Source organism: Somniosus microcephalus, chromosome 22, assembly GCF_052327205.1.
Source record: "Somniosus microcephalus isolate GS21.2 chromosome 22, FLI_Smic_1.0, whole genome shotgun sequence".
Lineage (NCBI taxonomy): Eukaryota > Metazoa > Chordata > Chondrichthyes > Squaliformes > Somniosidae > Somniosus > Somniosus microcephalus.
In genome coordinates, this window is record NC_141008.1 from 6,950,050 (window position 1) to 6,967,352 (window position 17,303).

Sequence of the window (17,303 nt, forward strand, 5' to 3'; positions counted from 1 at the left end):
TTGAGATTGCTCGATCTTCTGGCCAGTTTTGGGCGAATGGCGCTAAAAATAAGCACAACCTTGCGGAAACTCCAGGCCCAGATCTCTCCTCGTTATCCGGGTCATTTACAGGATCTCGTTGTTACTTTCTGGACACAGTTATTAACATTGCTTGTTAATATTAAGAAAGACAAAATAAAAAAGAAACTCTTTTGTACAATACTAATCATGTTCTAACTACTGACTACTCAACACAGACTGTACTAGTTTATTTGTAGGGGTTACAAATGGTTATGGAACCTTTGACACTGTAAAAATCTTGATTCATTATTTTTCATAAAATTTTCAAAATCGTACATCAGTATTATAAAGTACAAATGGACACAATTATGAAATATTTCTTAATTTATGATACTTGCAGTGAACAGTCTCCAAAGTTTCTCTTTTTTTGAGCTCACTTTTCTCTCCCGATTGCTCTTTCACTTTCACGCAACGCCCAGCTCTCCTGCTGGAAGTCCAGAATCCTACGCTGGATTGTCCAACTCTTCGCAACTATTGCCAATGTCTCTCCCTCATTGAGCGCGATGATCTAGACAGTGGCAGCATTGGTTTCCTCCTCCACTGAGATAGAAGGCGCTGACCATCAAACATCCTGGCGTGCATACCAAGTGCGGTGCTGAATGAGGGGCTGCGTGGACCTCAGTACCCTCTGGTTGGAAGCAGAGAACTCCAAATGCTGGAGCTGCTGAGACACTGTGGTATATGGATTTTGATTGATACTGAAATCCTCCTTCACATTTAAACAGGTTAATCACTCATCTGATCTCAGTAGCATCATCCAACAGCTCAAATCACAAATAGGCCTAGATATGACTGCTCACTTTAAAGTCAGTCAGCACCACCACTAAAGTTAACGGGACGAAGGAATGTCATACAAACTAAGTCTTTATCTGGTCATATCACCAGCAGGCTCACTAAAAACATCAACACTACAGACAAGATATTGAGTAAAACACTTCAGCCTCACTCATTGTCTGTACACAGTCCATTGAAACTCTTTACAGTGAAAAGTGCAGATACAAATATATAGAAAGAACACATTTAATCAGGAAAGTGTGTCTTTGCCACTTGGCCCTGAACCAGATGTGGCATCAAACACGCTATAATTCACATTAAACACTCAGTCTGTGTGTAATAGTTTTCACTTTCATCACTAGTAGTGAAATGACAGGGATACTGTCTCTACCGTGACGCGTAACTTGCTCCCTTTTTGTTGAGCAGACACACCTTGTACTTAAATATCAACATTCTCCCAGCTTTGCTTCATTGCGGTTCCTTGTGTTAGTAGAAAGAGTATTGATTTTCCACAGCTCGCGTTCGATTCCTTGCTCCATCGTTGTCATGGTAGTCCTCTGAGGTCGCAGCTGAAGGTTGCAGTAGACGCTCGGAGTTATTGTTACGAACGGCGATGGCGGCCTCTGATCTGTGGGGTGCCGGATGGATAGTGGGTGATGTCCTTTCAACTTGGGCAGCAGATTGAAGGCTGCCACCTACAGAGTTGGCAAAGTAGTGCTGTGATTGATGGCTATCACTTCTGCAGTTGGGTTGTGTAGGGACAGCTGGAGGTGTGGCATTGTGTGAAGTGTTCATCTCTGTAAGGGATAATAACATTTGTTGAAAGATACATTTCTTGCATAAAGAATGCCCAGAGCGTATAAAACACGGATACCAATAGATTGTAGGATGAAAAAAGATGCTTTTCAAGCCCCTCCAAAAGCTTTCAAATTATCTGTCACCTGTCGTGAAATTCTATTTTAACTATCTCTATCCCTCTCTTTGTAAAGATCACAAAGTACAGATGAGGAAGGCCATTCACTCATCCAGCTCATCTCCATCAAAATCTATCATTGTACCTAACTGCCTCTCGAATGATTCCAGGGTTCCCCCCTATTATCCTACCCTGGAAGATCACTACGGGTATTGATCACTCTTTGTGAAGAAATCCTTCCTGATATTGATCCTTCACTTGTCTTTACCACTTTGTAGCTATGTCCCCTTGACCTGCAATCATGATATCATTTGAAATGGTGCTCCAGATTAGCATTTTCTATTCCATTTCACACTTTGTACACCTCTACAAGGTCCCCCTGCCCCTCAATCAGTTCTCCAAGCTGAAGAGTCTGATTCTTTTTCATCTTGCCTCAGAATCCTGTCTTCTGACACTTCTCTGCACTGCTTCTAGACTTTGGATGTTTGCTTCCTGCGTTGATGACTTGCACTGAACGCAGACCTGACCAGGGGACCGACCAGGGGACTGCATAGCTTTAGGATGACAATATCTGATGCTACGATTTGGCAATACAGCTCCGTACTCTGTTTCTACTGTTCAAAGTTGTGCTGCAATGACCGGAGACGATAGCCTAAATCTTCTGACGTGGTTGCATTTCACGCCCAAATGATTGGTAATGGATATTGGGCTGATACAAATGGGAGTGGCTATTTGCACCTCATTATCATAATGACTCCAGGTGCGGATTTGGACCTGGGCCAGGAGCACACACGTGGTGGAGATGGATACTGAAAAGAGTTTGGCTAGTGTTAGGAGTGAAACAAGTCAGTAATTCCTGGATGAGATAAGGAGCTGCTGCATGTCATCGAGGAACCTGACAATGATGCTCTACTTGGCCAAATGTTGACCAAGAATGAGGACATTCTGGCAGGACTTGAGGTGGGGACCAACTGGGGAACATTGATTGAAGAGTAAGAAAAGGGAAAGAAAATCATAGAATCATAGAAATTTCTGCCACAGGAGACCATTCGGCCCATCGTGTCTGTGCCGGCCGAAAAAGAGCTATCCAGCCTAATCCCACTTTCCAGCTCCTGGTCTGTAGCCTTGTAGGTTATGGCATTTCAAGCGCCTATCCAAGTAATTTTTAAATGCAATGAGATTTTTTGCCACTACCACCCTTTCAGGCAGTGAGTTCCAGACCCCCACCACCCTCTGGGTGAAAAAAGTTCTCAACTCCCCACCAATCCTTTTACCAATTACTTTAAATAGCAACAGTAGCAATAAACTCTGGGAAGGCAAGTTTTAGGAGGATGGTAGAATGTTTAACTAATTATAAACTAATTGGTAAGAGCCAATGTGGTCTTACAAAAGGGAAGTCAAGCCCGATCAACTGAATATAACCTTTTGAAAACATAATGGAAAACATAGGTAGAGACAACAATGCAAATGTGGTTTACTTTGATTTTGTTAAAGCTTTTGATAAGGTGTCCTGTGGAAAATTGGTTGAGAGAATGAGCAGGTTCAGTATTGGTGGGAGGGTGCAGAGCTGGATGGACATGTGGCTGGGTATTCGGAAATAGAGAATGCGTGTAACTATGTAGCATTCTGGGCAGAGGAGTGGCATCCCGCAGGGCTCGGGTATTGTGACTGGCACTCTTCAACATCTTCATCAACGACCTGGGAGAGGTCATCAGTATCTTCATCTTGGAGTTTGCAGATGACACCAACAGAGTTAACGATGACTGACGAAGGGTCAGCGACCTGAAATATTAACTCTTTCTCTCTCCACAGATGCTGCCTGACCCGCTGAGTATTTACAGCATTTCCTGTTTTTATTTCAGATTTCCAGCTTCTGCAATATTTTGCTTTTGTAATAAAAAAAAAAGGAAGGTTGGGCTGGGAATTGGGCCATTAAGGGATGGACAGGACAATACCACAAGTAATACCACGGAGTGCAGCTTGGAAAAGAGTGTAAACCTGCGAGTTTGGTGAGTAAGGTAGTGGATCTTAAGGGTTAATCTCTTTATAAAATCTAGCCTTGTGTGCTTGCAATTAGTATTTAGCTTAAATTCACTGTTTCAATATCTACTCTTGGTGTCAAGTTTCTTCCAGGCTTGGGCAGGGTGAAGCAAGCTCTGTGCTGGAGAGCAGGTGAGAATAGTTAATTAATTAACTGGTCTAATCTGGTTCTGTAACTGCCAGCGAGCTCACTTATTTAAATCTTAGTAGTATAAATAAGAGAGGCTAGAGTGCAGCTTGGAAAAGAGTGTAAACCTGTGGGTTTGGTGAGTGAGGGAGTGAGGGAGTTCGGGGAGTTCGGGGAGTTCGGGAGGGAGGGAGGGAGGGAGGGAGGGAGGGAGGTGCTCCTTTCTTCTTTTTCTATCTTTGTCAGCCTCCAGGAGAGCAGGAGTTAAAAAGCTGCATGAGAGGAGACAGAGAACCAGCGGGAGTTGGGCTCTGTGACACCCCCAACTGCATTCGGAGAAAAATAAAAGGTGACATCACAGGGAAAAGGGTAAGTGATTGGCTGGTGAGTATTTTGCTCACTTCCCTTATCTTTTAAAGCCCAGGAAATGTATTAGTAATTGTAAAGTTTAATTAGTATTAGTAAAGTTTACTAGCAGTAATAAATCTTATTGGGTGTAGTAGGATTTATTAATTAATAAAAATAAATACATTTAAAACACAATAAAGATGGCAGGGCAGGTGATGTGTTGCGACTGCAGTATGTGGGAGCTCCTGGATGTCAGTGTGATCCAGGATGAAAACGTCTGCGGTAAGTGTCTGTGGCTTGAGGAGCTTCGGCTCAGAGTTGATGAGCTGGAGGCCGAGCTGCGGACTCTGCGATGCATCAGGGAGGGGGAATGTTACCTGGACACTTTATTCCAGGAGGCAGTCACACCCCTTAGGATCGGGTCTTCTGATGTGTTCAGTGGTCAGGGACAGGAGGATGTGACTGCGAGTGAGGCAGGTATGGGGACCAGGAGGTGGAGGAGCCTCAGCCTTTGCAATTGTCCAACAGGTTTGAGGTTCTTGCGGCCTGTATGGATGAAAGCGGTGGCTGCAAGGTGGATGAGTAAACTGACCATGGCACCGAGGTACAGGAAGCCATTTAAGTGGAGGGAGTTAATAGGAATGTAGCGGTAATAGGGGACAGCATAGTCAGGGGGATACAGTTCTCTGCGGCTAAGAGCGAGAGTCCAGATGGATGTGTTGCCTGCCCGGTGCCAGGGTTCAGGACATCTGCTCTGGGCTGGAGAGGAACTTGCAGTGGGAGGGGGAGGAGCCAGTGGTCATGGTCCACATAGGTACCAACGACATAGGTAGAACTAGGAAAGAGATTCTGCTGAGAGAGTATGAGCAGCTAGGGGCTAAATTAAAAAGCAGGACCTCAAGGGTAATAATGTATCCCAGGCTGTTGTGTGAGGCAAAGGAGGAGATTGCAGGGGCTCTGACACAAATTTTCAGAACCTCTCTGGCCACAGGGGATGTACCAGAGGACTGGAGAACAGCTAACGTAGTACCATTATTCAAGAAGGGTAGCAGGGATAAACCAGGGAATTACAGGCCAGTGAGCCTAACATCTGTGGTAGGGAAATTATTGGAAAAAATTCTGAGGGACAAAATTAGTCTCCACTTGGAGAGGCAAGGATTAATCGGGGATAGTCAGCATGGCTTTGTCAAGGGTAAATCATGTCTGACCAATCTGATTGAATTTCTCGAGGGGGTGACTAGGTGTGTGGATGAGGGAAATGCTGTGGATGTGGTTTACATGGACTTCAGTAAAGCTTTTGACAAAGTCCCGCATAGGAGACTGGTCAAGAAGGTAAGAGCCCATGGGATCCAGGGGGCCTTGGCGCATTGAATCCTAAACTGGCTGAGTGGCAGGAGGCAGAGGGTGATGGTCGAAGGTTGCTTTTGTGACTGGAAGCCTGTGTCCAGTGGGGTACCTCAGGGATCGGTGCTGGGTCCCTTGCTGTTTGTGATCTACATTAATGATTTGGATGAGAATGTAAAGGGTATGCTCAGTAAGTTCGCGGATGACACGAAAATTGGTGGGGTGGTAAATTGCGAGGAGGAAAGCCTCAGGCTACAGGACGATATTAACGGGTTGGTCAGATGGGCGGAAAAGTGGCAAATGGAATTTAACCCTGAAAAGTGCGAGGTGATGCATTTTGGACGGACAAATAAGGCAAGGGAATACACAATGAGTGGTAGGACCCTAGGAAGTACAGAGGGTCAGAGGGACCTTGGTGTACATGTACATAGATCCCTGAAGGCAGCGGAACAGGTAGATAAGGTGGTTAAAAAGGCATATGGGATACTTGCCTTCATTAGCAGAGGCATAGAATATAAGAGCAGGGAGGTTATGATGGAGCTGTACAAAATGCTGGTGAGGCCACAGCTGGAGTACTGTGTGCAGAAGGATGTGATTGCTTTGGAGAGGGTGCAGAGAAGATTCACCAGGATGTTACCTGGGATGGAGCGCCTCAGCTATGAAGAAAGACTAAACAGGCTGGGGTTGTTTTCCTTGGAGCAAAGGAGGCTGAGGGGGGACCTGATTGAGGTGTACAAAATGATGAGGGGCATAGATAGGGTAGATAAAGAGGAACTTTTCCCCTTAGTAGGGGGGTCAATAACAAGGGGGCATAGATTCAGGGTAAAGGGCAGGAGATTTAGAGGGGATTTGAGGAGGAACTTTTTCACCCAGAGGGTGGTTGGAAGCTGGAACTCACTGCCTGAAAGGGTGGTAGAGGCAGGAACCCTCACAACATTCAAGAAGCATTTGGATGGGCACTTGAAATGCCATTGCATACAAGGCTATGGACCAAATGCTGGAAAATGGGATTAGACTGGACAGGGATTGATGGACGGCGCAGACACGATGGGCCGAAGGGCCTCTTTCTGCGCTGTAAAACTCTATGACTCTATGACTGATTATTACCTGAGCCAGAAGCAAATTGGCATAGGGTAAATAAAATTAGAGAGATGAATGCGTGGCTCAAAGACTGGTGTGGGAGAAATGGGTTTCAATTCCAGGGGCACTGGCACCTGTACTGGGGAAAGTGGGATCTGTATCATTGGGGCGGTCTTCACCTGAACCGTGCTGGGACCAGTGTTCTGGCGAGTCGTATAACTAGGGCAGTAGAGAGGGCTTTAAACTAAATAGTGGGGGCAAGGGATCAAATTTGGGAAGATGTGGTAAATCAAAGAGTAGAGACAAGGCAATAGAGAAAGGTATTAATATGGGAAATTATAAACTGACTGTGACAGGAAGGGATAGAGAGTACAAATCTAAGAGTAAATCAACAGATAAGGCTAGAAGTTACAAAAATAATAAAAGGACAAACTTAAAGGCTCTGCGTCTGAATGCACGTAGCATTTGAAACACAACAGATAAACTGATAGCACAAATAGAAATAAATAAGTACGATCTGATAGTCATTACAGAAACATGGCTGCAGGATGACCTAGATTGGGACCTGAATATTGAAGGGTACATGACATTTAGGAAGGACAGGAAGCTAGGAAAAGGTGGAGGGGTTGCTCTGTTAATTAATGATGATATTAGCACAATAGAGAGGGATGACCTAAGTTCAGGATGTAGAAGCGGTTTGGGTAGAGATGAGAACTGATAAAGGCAAGAAGTCACTTGTGGGAGTGGTGTACAGGCCCCCTAACAGTAACCACATGGTAGGATGGAGTATAAAGGAAGAAATAATGGGAGCTTGTCAGAAAGGTACGGCAATAATCATGGGGGATTTTAATCTACATATAGACTGGAAAAATCAGATGGGCAAAGGTAGCCTAGATGAGGAGTTCATGGAATGTTTTTGGGATAGTTTCTTAGAACAGCACGTTCTGGAGCCAACTAGACCTGGTATTGTGCAACGAGATAGGATTCATTAATGACCTCCTAGTGAAGGCGCCCTAGGTAGCAGCGATCATAATATGATTGAATTTTACATTCAGTTTGAGGGAGAGGAGTGGGTCCAAGACTAGTATTTTAAACTTAAATAAGGCAATTATGAGGGCATGAAAGCAGAGCTAGCTAAAGTGAACTGGCAAATTATGTTAAAGGATAAGTCAATAGAGTTGCAGTGGCAGACATTTAAGGGGATATTTCAGAATACACAGAGTATATACATTCCAACGAGAGAAAAATTCCAAGGAGAGGACCCACCATCCGTGGTTAACTAAAAAAGTTAAAGATAGTATTAAACTTAAAGAAAAAGCATATAATTGTGCAAAGATGGGTGGCAGGTCAGAAAATTGGACAGAATATAAAAAATAGCAAAGAATGACTAAAGGATTAATAAGGAGAGAAAAATTAGAGTACGAGAGAAAGCTAGCTAGAAATATAAAAAGATAGTAAGAGTTTCTATAGATATTTAAAAAAGAAGAGTTAACAAAGTGAGCGTTGGTCTGATAAAAAGTGAGTCTGGGGAATTAATAATAGAAAATAAGGAGATGGCGGTTGAATTGAACAGGTATTTTGCATCGGTCTTCACTATAGCGGATACAAGTAACATCCCAGAAATAGCTGTAAATCAGGAAATGGAAGGGAGGGAGTAACTCAAGAAAATTACAATCACCAGGGAAGTGGTACTGAGCAAATTGTTGGAGCTGCGGACTGACATGTCCCCGGGTCCTGATGGACTTCATCCTAGGGTCTTAAAAGAAGTGGCTAGTGAGATAGTTGATGCGTTGGTTTTAATTTTCCAAAATTCCCTAGATTCGGGGAAGGTTCCATTAGATTGGAAAATAGCGAATGTAACTCCTTTATTCAAAAAGGGAGGGAGACAGAAAGCAGGAAACTGCAGGCCAGTTAGCTTAACATCTGTCATAGGGAAGATGTTAGAAGCTATTATTAAAGACGTTATAACAGGACACTTAGAAAAGTTCACGGTAATCAGGCAGAGTCAACATGGTTTTGTGAAAGGGAAATCATGTTTAACCAATTTATTGGAGTTCTTTGAGGAAGTAACATGTGCTGTGGATAAAGGGGAACCGGTGGATGTACTGTACTTAGATTTCCAGAAGGCATTTGATAAGGTGCCACATCAAAGGTTATTGCGGAAAATAAAAGCTCATGGTGTAGGGGCTAACATATTGGCATGGATAGGAGATTGGCTAGCTAACAGGAAACAGAGAGTAGGCATAAATGGGTAATTTTCTGGTTGGCAAGATGTAACGAATGGTGTGCCACAGGGATCAGTGCTGGGGCCTCAACTTGTTACAATTTATATAAATGACTTGGATGAAGGGACCGAAGGTATGGTTGCTAAATTTGCTGATGACACAAAGATAGGTAGGAAAGTAAATTGTGAAGAGGACATAAGGAGGCTACAAAGGGATACAGATAGGTTAAGTGAGTGGGCAAAGATCTGGCGAATGGAGTATAATGTGGGAAAATGTGAAATTGTCCATTTTGGCAGGAAGAATAAAAAAGCAGATTATCTAAATGGTGAAAGATTGCAGAGCTCTGAGATGCAGAGGGATCTGGGTGTCCTAATGCATGAATCACAAAAGGTTAGTATGCAGGTACAGCAAGTAATTAGGAAAGCTAATAGAATGTTATCATTTATTGCAAGGGGAATTGAATACAAAAGTAGGGAGGTTATGCTTCAGTTATACAGGGCATTGGTGAGACCACATCTGGAGTACTGTGTACAGTATTGGTCTCCTTATTTAAGGAAGGATGTAAATGCGTTGGAAGCAGTTCAGAGAAGGTTTACTAGACTAATACCTGGAATGGGTGGGTTGTCTTATGAGGAAAGGTTGGACAGGCTAGGCTTGTATCCGCTGGAGTTTAGAAGAGTAAGAGGTGACTTGATTGAAACATATAAGATCCTGAGGGGTCTGGACAGGGTGGATGTGGAGAGGATGTTTCCTCTTGTGGGAGAATCTAGAACTAGGGGGTCACTGTTTAAAAATAAGGGGTCGCCCACTTAAGACAGAGGAGGAGAAATTTTTTCTCAGCGGGTTGTGAATCTTTGAAATTCTCTGCCCCAGAGAGCTGTGGAGGCTGGGTCATTGAATATATTTAAGGTGGAGATAGACAGATTTTTGAACGATAAGGGAGTCAAGGGTTATGAGGAGCGGGCAGGGAAGTGGAGTTGAGGCCAAGATCAGATCAGCCATGATCTTATTGAATGGCGGAGCAGGCTCGAGGGGCCAAATGACCGACTCCTGCTCCTATTTCTTGTTCTTATTTAAGAAGGAGGATAGAACATGTCCAGGGAATTATAGACCAGTCAGCTTAACATCAGTGGTAGGAAAAATAATGGAATCCCTACTAAAGGAGAGAATAGAAGAACATCTGGAAACTAAAAGTATAATAATGAATAGTCAACATGATTTCAAAAGGGAAAATCTTGCTTGACCAACCTCATTGAATTTTTTGAAGAGGTAACAGAGAGTAGACAAGGGTAATGCAGTAGATGTAATTTATCTAGATTTTCAAAAGGCCTTCGATAAAGTACCCCATAATAGACTGATGAACAAGGTCAGAGAATGCAGAGTCAGGGGACAAGTAGCAGAATGGATTGCTGGCTGGCTTCAGGACAGAAAGCAGAGAGTGGGAGTAAAGGGTAGCTATTCACAGTGGCAGAGGTGGGTAGTGGTGTTCCACAAGGATCAGTGCTGGGACCACTGCTGTTCACAATTTACATTAACGATTTAGACTTTGGAATCAAAAACATAATTTCAAAATTTGCAGATGATACCAAATTGGGGGGGATAGTCAATACTGAGGAGGACTGCAACAAATTACAGGAGGACATTAATAAACTTGCAGAATGGGCAAATAATTGGCAAATGAAGTTCAACACAGATAAATGTAAGGTATTACATTTTGGTAGGAAGAATAGGGAGGTCACTTATCACTTGGAGGGTGTGAGTCCGGGGGGGGGCGGGGCAGGAGGTAGAAGAACAAAGGGATCTCGGAGTACAAATACACAAATCACTAAAAGTTGCGACACAGGTTAACAAGGCCATTAAAAATGCAAACCAAGCACCAGGGTTTATTTCTAGAGGGATAGAATTGAAAAGTAAGGAAGTTATGCTAAACCTGTATCGAACCTTGGTTAGACCACACTTGGAGTACTGCATACAGTTCTGGTCGCCATATTATAGAAAGGATACAGAGATACTGGAGAGGGTGCAGAGAAGATTTACAAGGATGACACTGGAAATGCGAGGGTATACATATACATGGGGTGGGGGGATTGAGGGAGGGATTTTTCTCCGGTACTTTATTGCACTGTAAATGTGCCGGCCAAAGATTTTAAAAAGTGGTTACAGTGCCCCAGTTTTGGATTTTCTGCTTTCTGTATGACAACAGATTAAAGAGGGAATCTGCTGTTTAAATTGCAAGGGGCCCCAGTCTGCCAGGATCAGGTGCTGACGGCAGGTTGAGGGGCAACTGAGGCAGAACTGTCAGCAATTTTGAAGGATAACATTGTTTCCCCTTTGCTTTCTTTTTTACGTTTATAATGAAGGGGCCTGATCCAAGAAGAGCTCCCACTGCCCCTCTCCGACCCCTGCCCCTCCCCGTCACTACTGCTGCTCCTCTCCGACCCCTGCCCCTCCCACTGCCCCTCTCCGACCCCTGCCCCTCCCACTGCCCCTCCCCGACCCCTGCCCCTCCCCGACCCCTGCCCCTCCCCCTGCCCCTCTCCGACCCCTGCCCCTCCCCGCCACTACTGCTGCCCCTCGCCTGCCCTTCCTGCTACCCCTGCCCCTCCCGCTGCCCCTCTCTGACCCCTGCCCTTCTCTGACCCCTGCCCTTCTCTGACCCCTGCCCTTCTCTGACCCCTGCCCCTCTCCGACCCCTGCCCCTCCCCGCCACTACTGCTGCCCCTCGCCTGCCCTTCCTGCTACCCCTGCCCCTCTCCGACCCCTGCCCCTCCCCACCACTGCTGCTGCCCCTCGCCTGCCCTTCCTGCTACCCCTACCCTCCCGCAGCCCCTGCCCCTCCCACCCTTGACAAGATATAAAAAACACGCAAAGGGGCGGCTTGCACAGTAAGAGCCCACAAACAGCCATAAGATAAATAACCAGATGATCTGTGTTGGTGGTGCTGGTTAAGGGAATAATGTTGGCCAGGACTCCGGGAGAACCCGAATTGTGGCATGGGTTCTTTCACACCCACCTGACAGGGCAGACGAGACTTCGGTAGCGAAAACTTGCAGGAACGAATCATTTAATAGGTCAACAATCTTTAGTTGAATCTCAGTTTGCATCCTTCAGTGATCTCAATTACCCTGTGCTAGCCCTCTCCCCGTTGTATTGCTGGGAGAATCTCTCCCCGTTGTATTGCTGGGAGAATCTCTCCCTGTTGTATTGCTGGGAGAATCTCTCCCTGTTGTATTACTGGGAGAATCTCTCCCCGTTGTATTGCCAGGAGAATCTCTCCCTGTTGTATTGCTGGGAGAATCTCTCCCTGTTGTATTACTGGGAGAATCTCTCCCCGTTGTATTGCCAGGAGAATCTCTCCCTGTTGTATTGCTGGGAGAATCTCTCCCCGTTGTATTGCTGGGAGAATCTCTCCCCGTTGTATTGCTGGGAGAATCTCTCCCTGTTGTATTGCTGGGAGAATCTCTCCCTGTTGTATTACTGGGAGAATCTCTCCCCGTTGTATTGCCAGGAGAATCTCTCCCTGTTGTATTGCTGGGAGAATCTCTCCCTGTTGTATTACTGGGAGAATCTCTCCCCGTTGTATTGCCAGGAGAATCTCTCCCTGTTGTATTGCTGGGAGAATCTCTCCCCGTTGTATTACTGGGAGAATCTCCCCCCGTTGTATTGCTGGGAGAATCTCTCCCTGTTGTATTGCTGGGAGAATCTCTCCCTGTTGTATTACTGGGAGAATCTCCCCCCGTTGTATTGCTGGGAGAATCTCTCCCTGTTGTATTGCTGGGAGAATCTCTCCCTGCTCCAGCTTCACACCAAATACTTTACACTTGATTTTCCAGATCATTCCTAGAATCTGATGCTTGCTTCTAAAATGTCATCAAAACTTTCATCCACCCTTTGCTTTGTGCTCATGCCCTTTAACAGCACAAACTTCTTCACCGGCTTTCAAAGAGAATTCCCATTACCAATCCAGATCATGAAGATTCCTCTAGGGAATACACTGGAGTTAAAGAAGGGGAAAATCAGAAGAACTGGGAACTTAATACCTATTGCCCCACCTTCTAGAGGCTGGTTTGAAAGCAGCAGAGGTGTGGGAATGTTGCATGAAAATAAATGCAGGCAGAGGAAAATTAATTTTAAAGAAATGTTAGCCACAAAAATTACATCTCGCATTTCTAACACCATCTTAATGTAATTACAGCCAATGACGTCTTTAGTGACAATGGCAAATGGTCTTTCCAATCATGATTGAGTTAGATGGTCTGTTGGTGCGTCGACACTAACAGTTTCTGCTGTAAAAGAGGCTGAAACAACAGTTCAGCAAAACTGGGCCTGAGCTGGTCCATCGCACAAGTACAGCTGTGGTGGTCACTCAGGGGACGGAGCCACTCTGATGGTCACTCAGGGGACGGAGCCACTCTGATGGTCACTCAGGGGACGGAGCCACTCTGATGGTCACTCAGGGGACGGAGCCACTCTGATGGTCACTCAGGGGACGGAGCCACTCTGATGGTCACTCAGGGGGCGGAGCCACTCTGATGGTCACTCAGGGGGCGGGGCCACTCTGTGATGGTCACTCAGGGGGCGGGGCCACTCTGGTGGTCACTCGGGGTGGGACCACTCTGGTGGTCACTCAGGGGGGGGCCACTCTGGTCACTCGGGGGCGGGGCCACTCTGGTGGTCACTCAGGCGGCGGGGCCACTGTGGTGGTCACTCAGGGGGTGGGGTCACTCTGTGATGGTCACTCGGGGCAGGGCCACTGTGTAATGGTCACTCAGGGGGCGGGGCCACTCTGTGGTCACTCGGGGCGGGGCCACTCTGATGGTCACTCGGGGCGGGGCCACTGTGATGGTCACTCGGGGCGGGGCCACTCTGTGGTCACTGGGGGCGGGGCCTCTCTGGTGGTCACTCAGGTTGCGGGGCCACTCTGTGGTCACTCAGGGAGCGGGGCCACTCTGTGTGGTCACTCGGGTGGGGCCACTCTGATGGTCACTCAGGGCACGGGGCCACTCTGTGGTGGTCACTCGGAGTGGGGCCACTCTGGTGGTCATTCGGGGGGCGGGGCCACTCTGGTCACTCGGGGGGCGGGGCCACTCTGATGGTCACTCGGGGGCGGGGCACTCTGTGGTCATTCAGGGGGCGGGGCCACTCTGATGGTCACTCAGGGGGCGGGGCCACTTCCAATCCTGTCACCAACGTACCTCCACCCAATTTCAATAAGCTACTGGTTCATGAGACTCTTGCGTAGACGTCTCAGTCTGGTCCACACTTGACTAGGGAATGCCAAATCTGGCGGGGTAGCAGCTCTTAAAGGATTACATCTCACCATTAAAGAGGAAGTATTGTGACTGGCAGAAAAGTGGCTAAGTTTTCACGATGGAACAGCGAAAACAGGCGGATATCGATACTGTGGAGTTGGAGGTCCTGCTGCAGGAGGTGTAACTAAGAAGAGTGGCCCTGGTTGGAGCTGAAGGGACATCCTCTAGTAAAAGACCAGATGCTAGTCGCACAGAGGGAGGTCGCCATCCATACCTGGCTGTGAATGTTGGAAAAAGTTTGCTGTTATCAAGAGTAAGAACAATGATAAGCTTGCTCCTCATTTTTGTACACATTTCCAGTGGGGCCCATCAAGCATGGCACACACCTATTCCTCTCTGCGAGGTACCATTTCAAACAGCATACACAGCTATTATCCTTTGGCACACACTTTTTCAATGTGCCTAAGCTGCAGGCTGAGGGAAAAACAAACCAATGCTGAGGTGTCCAGACTGAGGCTGTCCTTTGCTCTTGGAATGTTTCTCAGTGAGGTCGACAGCCTTGGATGCAGACGATAGTCCCCTTCTCCTGAGAGCCATCCACCCAGTGTTTCTCCTCCTTCAAATAATGCCGGGTACCGTGGGCTGTGGCACACTGTGGAAGTATCACGGCAGCATCCTGAATCATGGCCACTGATTTACATGATGAGGTGACACCAGCTGAACATTAATTGTGCAAACACTTTCTCTTCATGAAGACCACGGGGTTGATATGAAGAAGACCAGATCCCACATGGACTCTACGTGTGGTGCTTTAAACTTGGCAGAAGCCCGTCACCTGATGAAAGCTGTGCGTCCTGTCCAATGGATGTCTCATTTCCACACGAATAGTGATGAAGATTGTAGTGTATGTAACCGTTCTACCTTTAAGAGAACTATTGTATGTAACCGTCCACCTTTAAGAGAACTATTTTAGGTGTTGCACTACTTTATCTTGGCTGCGGTATACTGTAATACCGGTGCTGTGTAATGAGTGATTGGGCAGATTCGCCCTGACCTTCGAATAGTAAAGTCCTGTTAAAGTTTACTCTTGTAGTCTGTGTAATAATTTGCAATATAACACACAGATTTTACAGTGGCGACGAGTTCGATCTTACCCTGCGGCAGCGATACATCCGAAGCAGTTAACGAGCGTCGAGAAGAGGCATCCGCCCTCGTCGTTCTGCTGAGAGAAGACTCGAGTCTGCAGAGCAAGGAGGAAGGAAGAATTCAGACACGAAGCCTTCCATCAGCAACAGGCAGTGATCGTCCCTTCTGTCACGGTGGTGAGTGAGCCGATCAGCCACGAGAAGCAAGTCGGCCACGTTGACTGTGAGTAGGGGGGAAATTAAAAGAAACGGAGGATAAGGGCGGTGAACTCGACCACGGTCGGGGGAAAGGAGCCGGACAGAAGTCGGGGCCAGAGACGCTGAGACTGGGGCAACGTAGGGCACGGAAGCCGCGGTACAAGCGGGAACGCAGCCGGTGTGAGAGACCGGGCTACAAGCGGGAACGCAGCCGGTGTGAGAGACCGGGCTACAAGCGGGCTGGGAGACGCAACAGCGTCGTGAGACAGCTCGACCGCGACCGGCGAAAAAGGCCGGGCAGCTACCGAGGCCGCGAGGCGCTGCGACCGGGATCGTAAGGCGCGGGAAGAAATAACATAAATAAATAAATAAATAAAACCGCGGAGAACTCAGCCGCAGCCGGGGGAGGAAAGGACTGGACTGCGAGAGGGCTGGGAGGCGCGATTGGAAGCCGCTGAGGGAGAGACAGAGCCCGAGCGAAGGGGAACGGGACCGAGCGAGGGAGACCGAGCGAGATTCCACCCAGCGGCTGGAACTGTTCGCCGCCAACGGGTTGTCCCCAGCGCCGGTTGCCCTGCTGAGAAAAGGGAACAAGGAACGCACTGAAGCCGGCGCGCAGGCTGCGAACCCCGAAAGCCAGCGGTCGTCGCCCGAAGGAAAAGCTTACCCCTCCCGCCAGGGGAAGAAACGCGGGAAGCCGCCAGTAGGCGGGGAAGAAGACAGCGCCATTTTTGGAAAAATTTTTTTTTTTTAAAAAGTAACGAACAAATTCGTTGTTGTTTCTCAGAAAGATAGTGAAGATGCCTAAGCATGGTAACATCAACGACTTCGATTCCGAGGTGGAAGATTGGGCCACGTATGTAGAACGCATTGAGATATATTGTGAGGCCAATAAAATAGCAGATGATGATAAAGCTCAAACCTTACTAAACTCAATGGGGGCGAAGACATACGGGCTATTGAAGCATCTTCTATCACCAGCTAAACCGGCAGATCAGACTTTCGCTAATATTGTTGCTGTCCTGAAGGATCATTTGAACCCCACACCGCTGATGTTGGCGGAACGATTCAAATTTTATGCGAGAACACAACGGCAAGAGGAAAGCAACGCGGAATACTTGGTTGAACTGCGTAGATTAGCGAAATACTGTCAGTTTGGGGAAAATCTGACAGAGGCATTGAGAGACAAGTTCGTGTGCGGGTTGTCGAAGGAAGGAACACAAAAGCGACTGCTAGAAGAGAACGATCTTACACTTGATAAGGCTGTCCTTATTGCAGCATCGCACGAAGCCGCAGTGAGAGGCACTACAGAAATGCAGCTGAAGGCAGCGGTACTCAGCGTGGATCAAATGACTTCGGGTACAATGAAATGTTATCGTTGTGGGAAGACAACACACGACCAGAACCAATGCTGGTTTAAAAACCAGGAATGTAGAAAATGTGGCAAGCTTGGTCACATAGCTAAAGTATGCCGGTCAGGAAAGAAGACCAGCAACAAAAAAAAGTCACCGCAGGAAAAGTACAGCAAGGTACACAAGGTGGCTGAGAAGAGTTCGGATGAACAGAATTCGGATTCAGGCCCTAACGGCCAGGAACTGGGTAGTCTGAGAATTCACAATGTAAGGAAGCTGACCTACAAACTATCTGGGTCATGCTAAAAATAGCCGGAGTCCAAGTAAAAATGGAATTGGACACAGGATCAGCCCTATCAGTCATAAATCGAAGGGATTACAACCGGCTATTCTCACATATACCCTTGAGAGATACCAAGATCGTATTGCAGACATACACGGGGCA

At 46.9% G+C, this 17,303-nt stretch overlaps 1 protein-coding gene across 4 annotated transcripts in view; it reads right to left on the reverse strand.

Annotated features, from left to right (window-relative positions):
* Nucleotides 1–224: 224 nt before the first annotated feature.
* Nucleotides 225–17,303, reverse strand: part of sh2b2 (SH2B adaptor protein 2) — a 249,364-nt gene continuing 232,285 nt past the window's right edge. For 3 of the 4 annotated variants that reach the window (XM_085964144.1, XM_085964142.1, XM_085964143.1), the window contains one exon: nt 225–1,631. In XM_085964144.1, coding sequence (XP_085820270.1) covers nt 1,321–1,631 — 311 coding nt within the window. In that variant the 3' untranslated portion in view covers nt 225–1,320. The remainder of the gene's footprint in view (nt 1,632–17,303) is intronic. The other variant, XR_015073195.1, reaches the window with a different exon arrangement.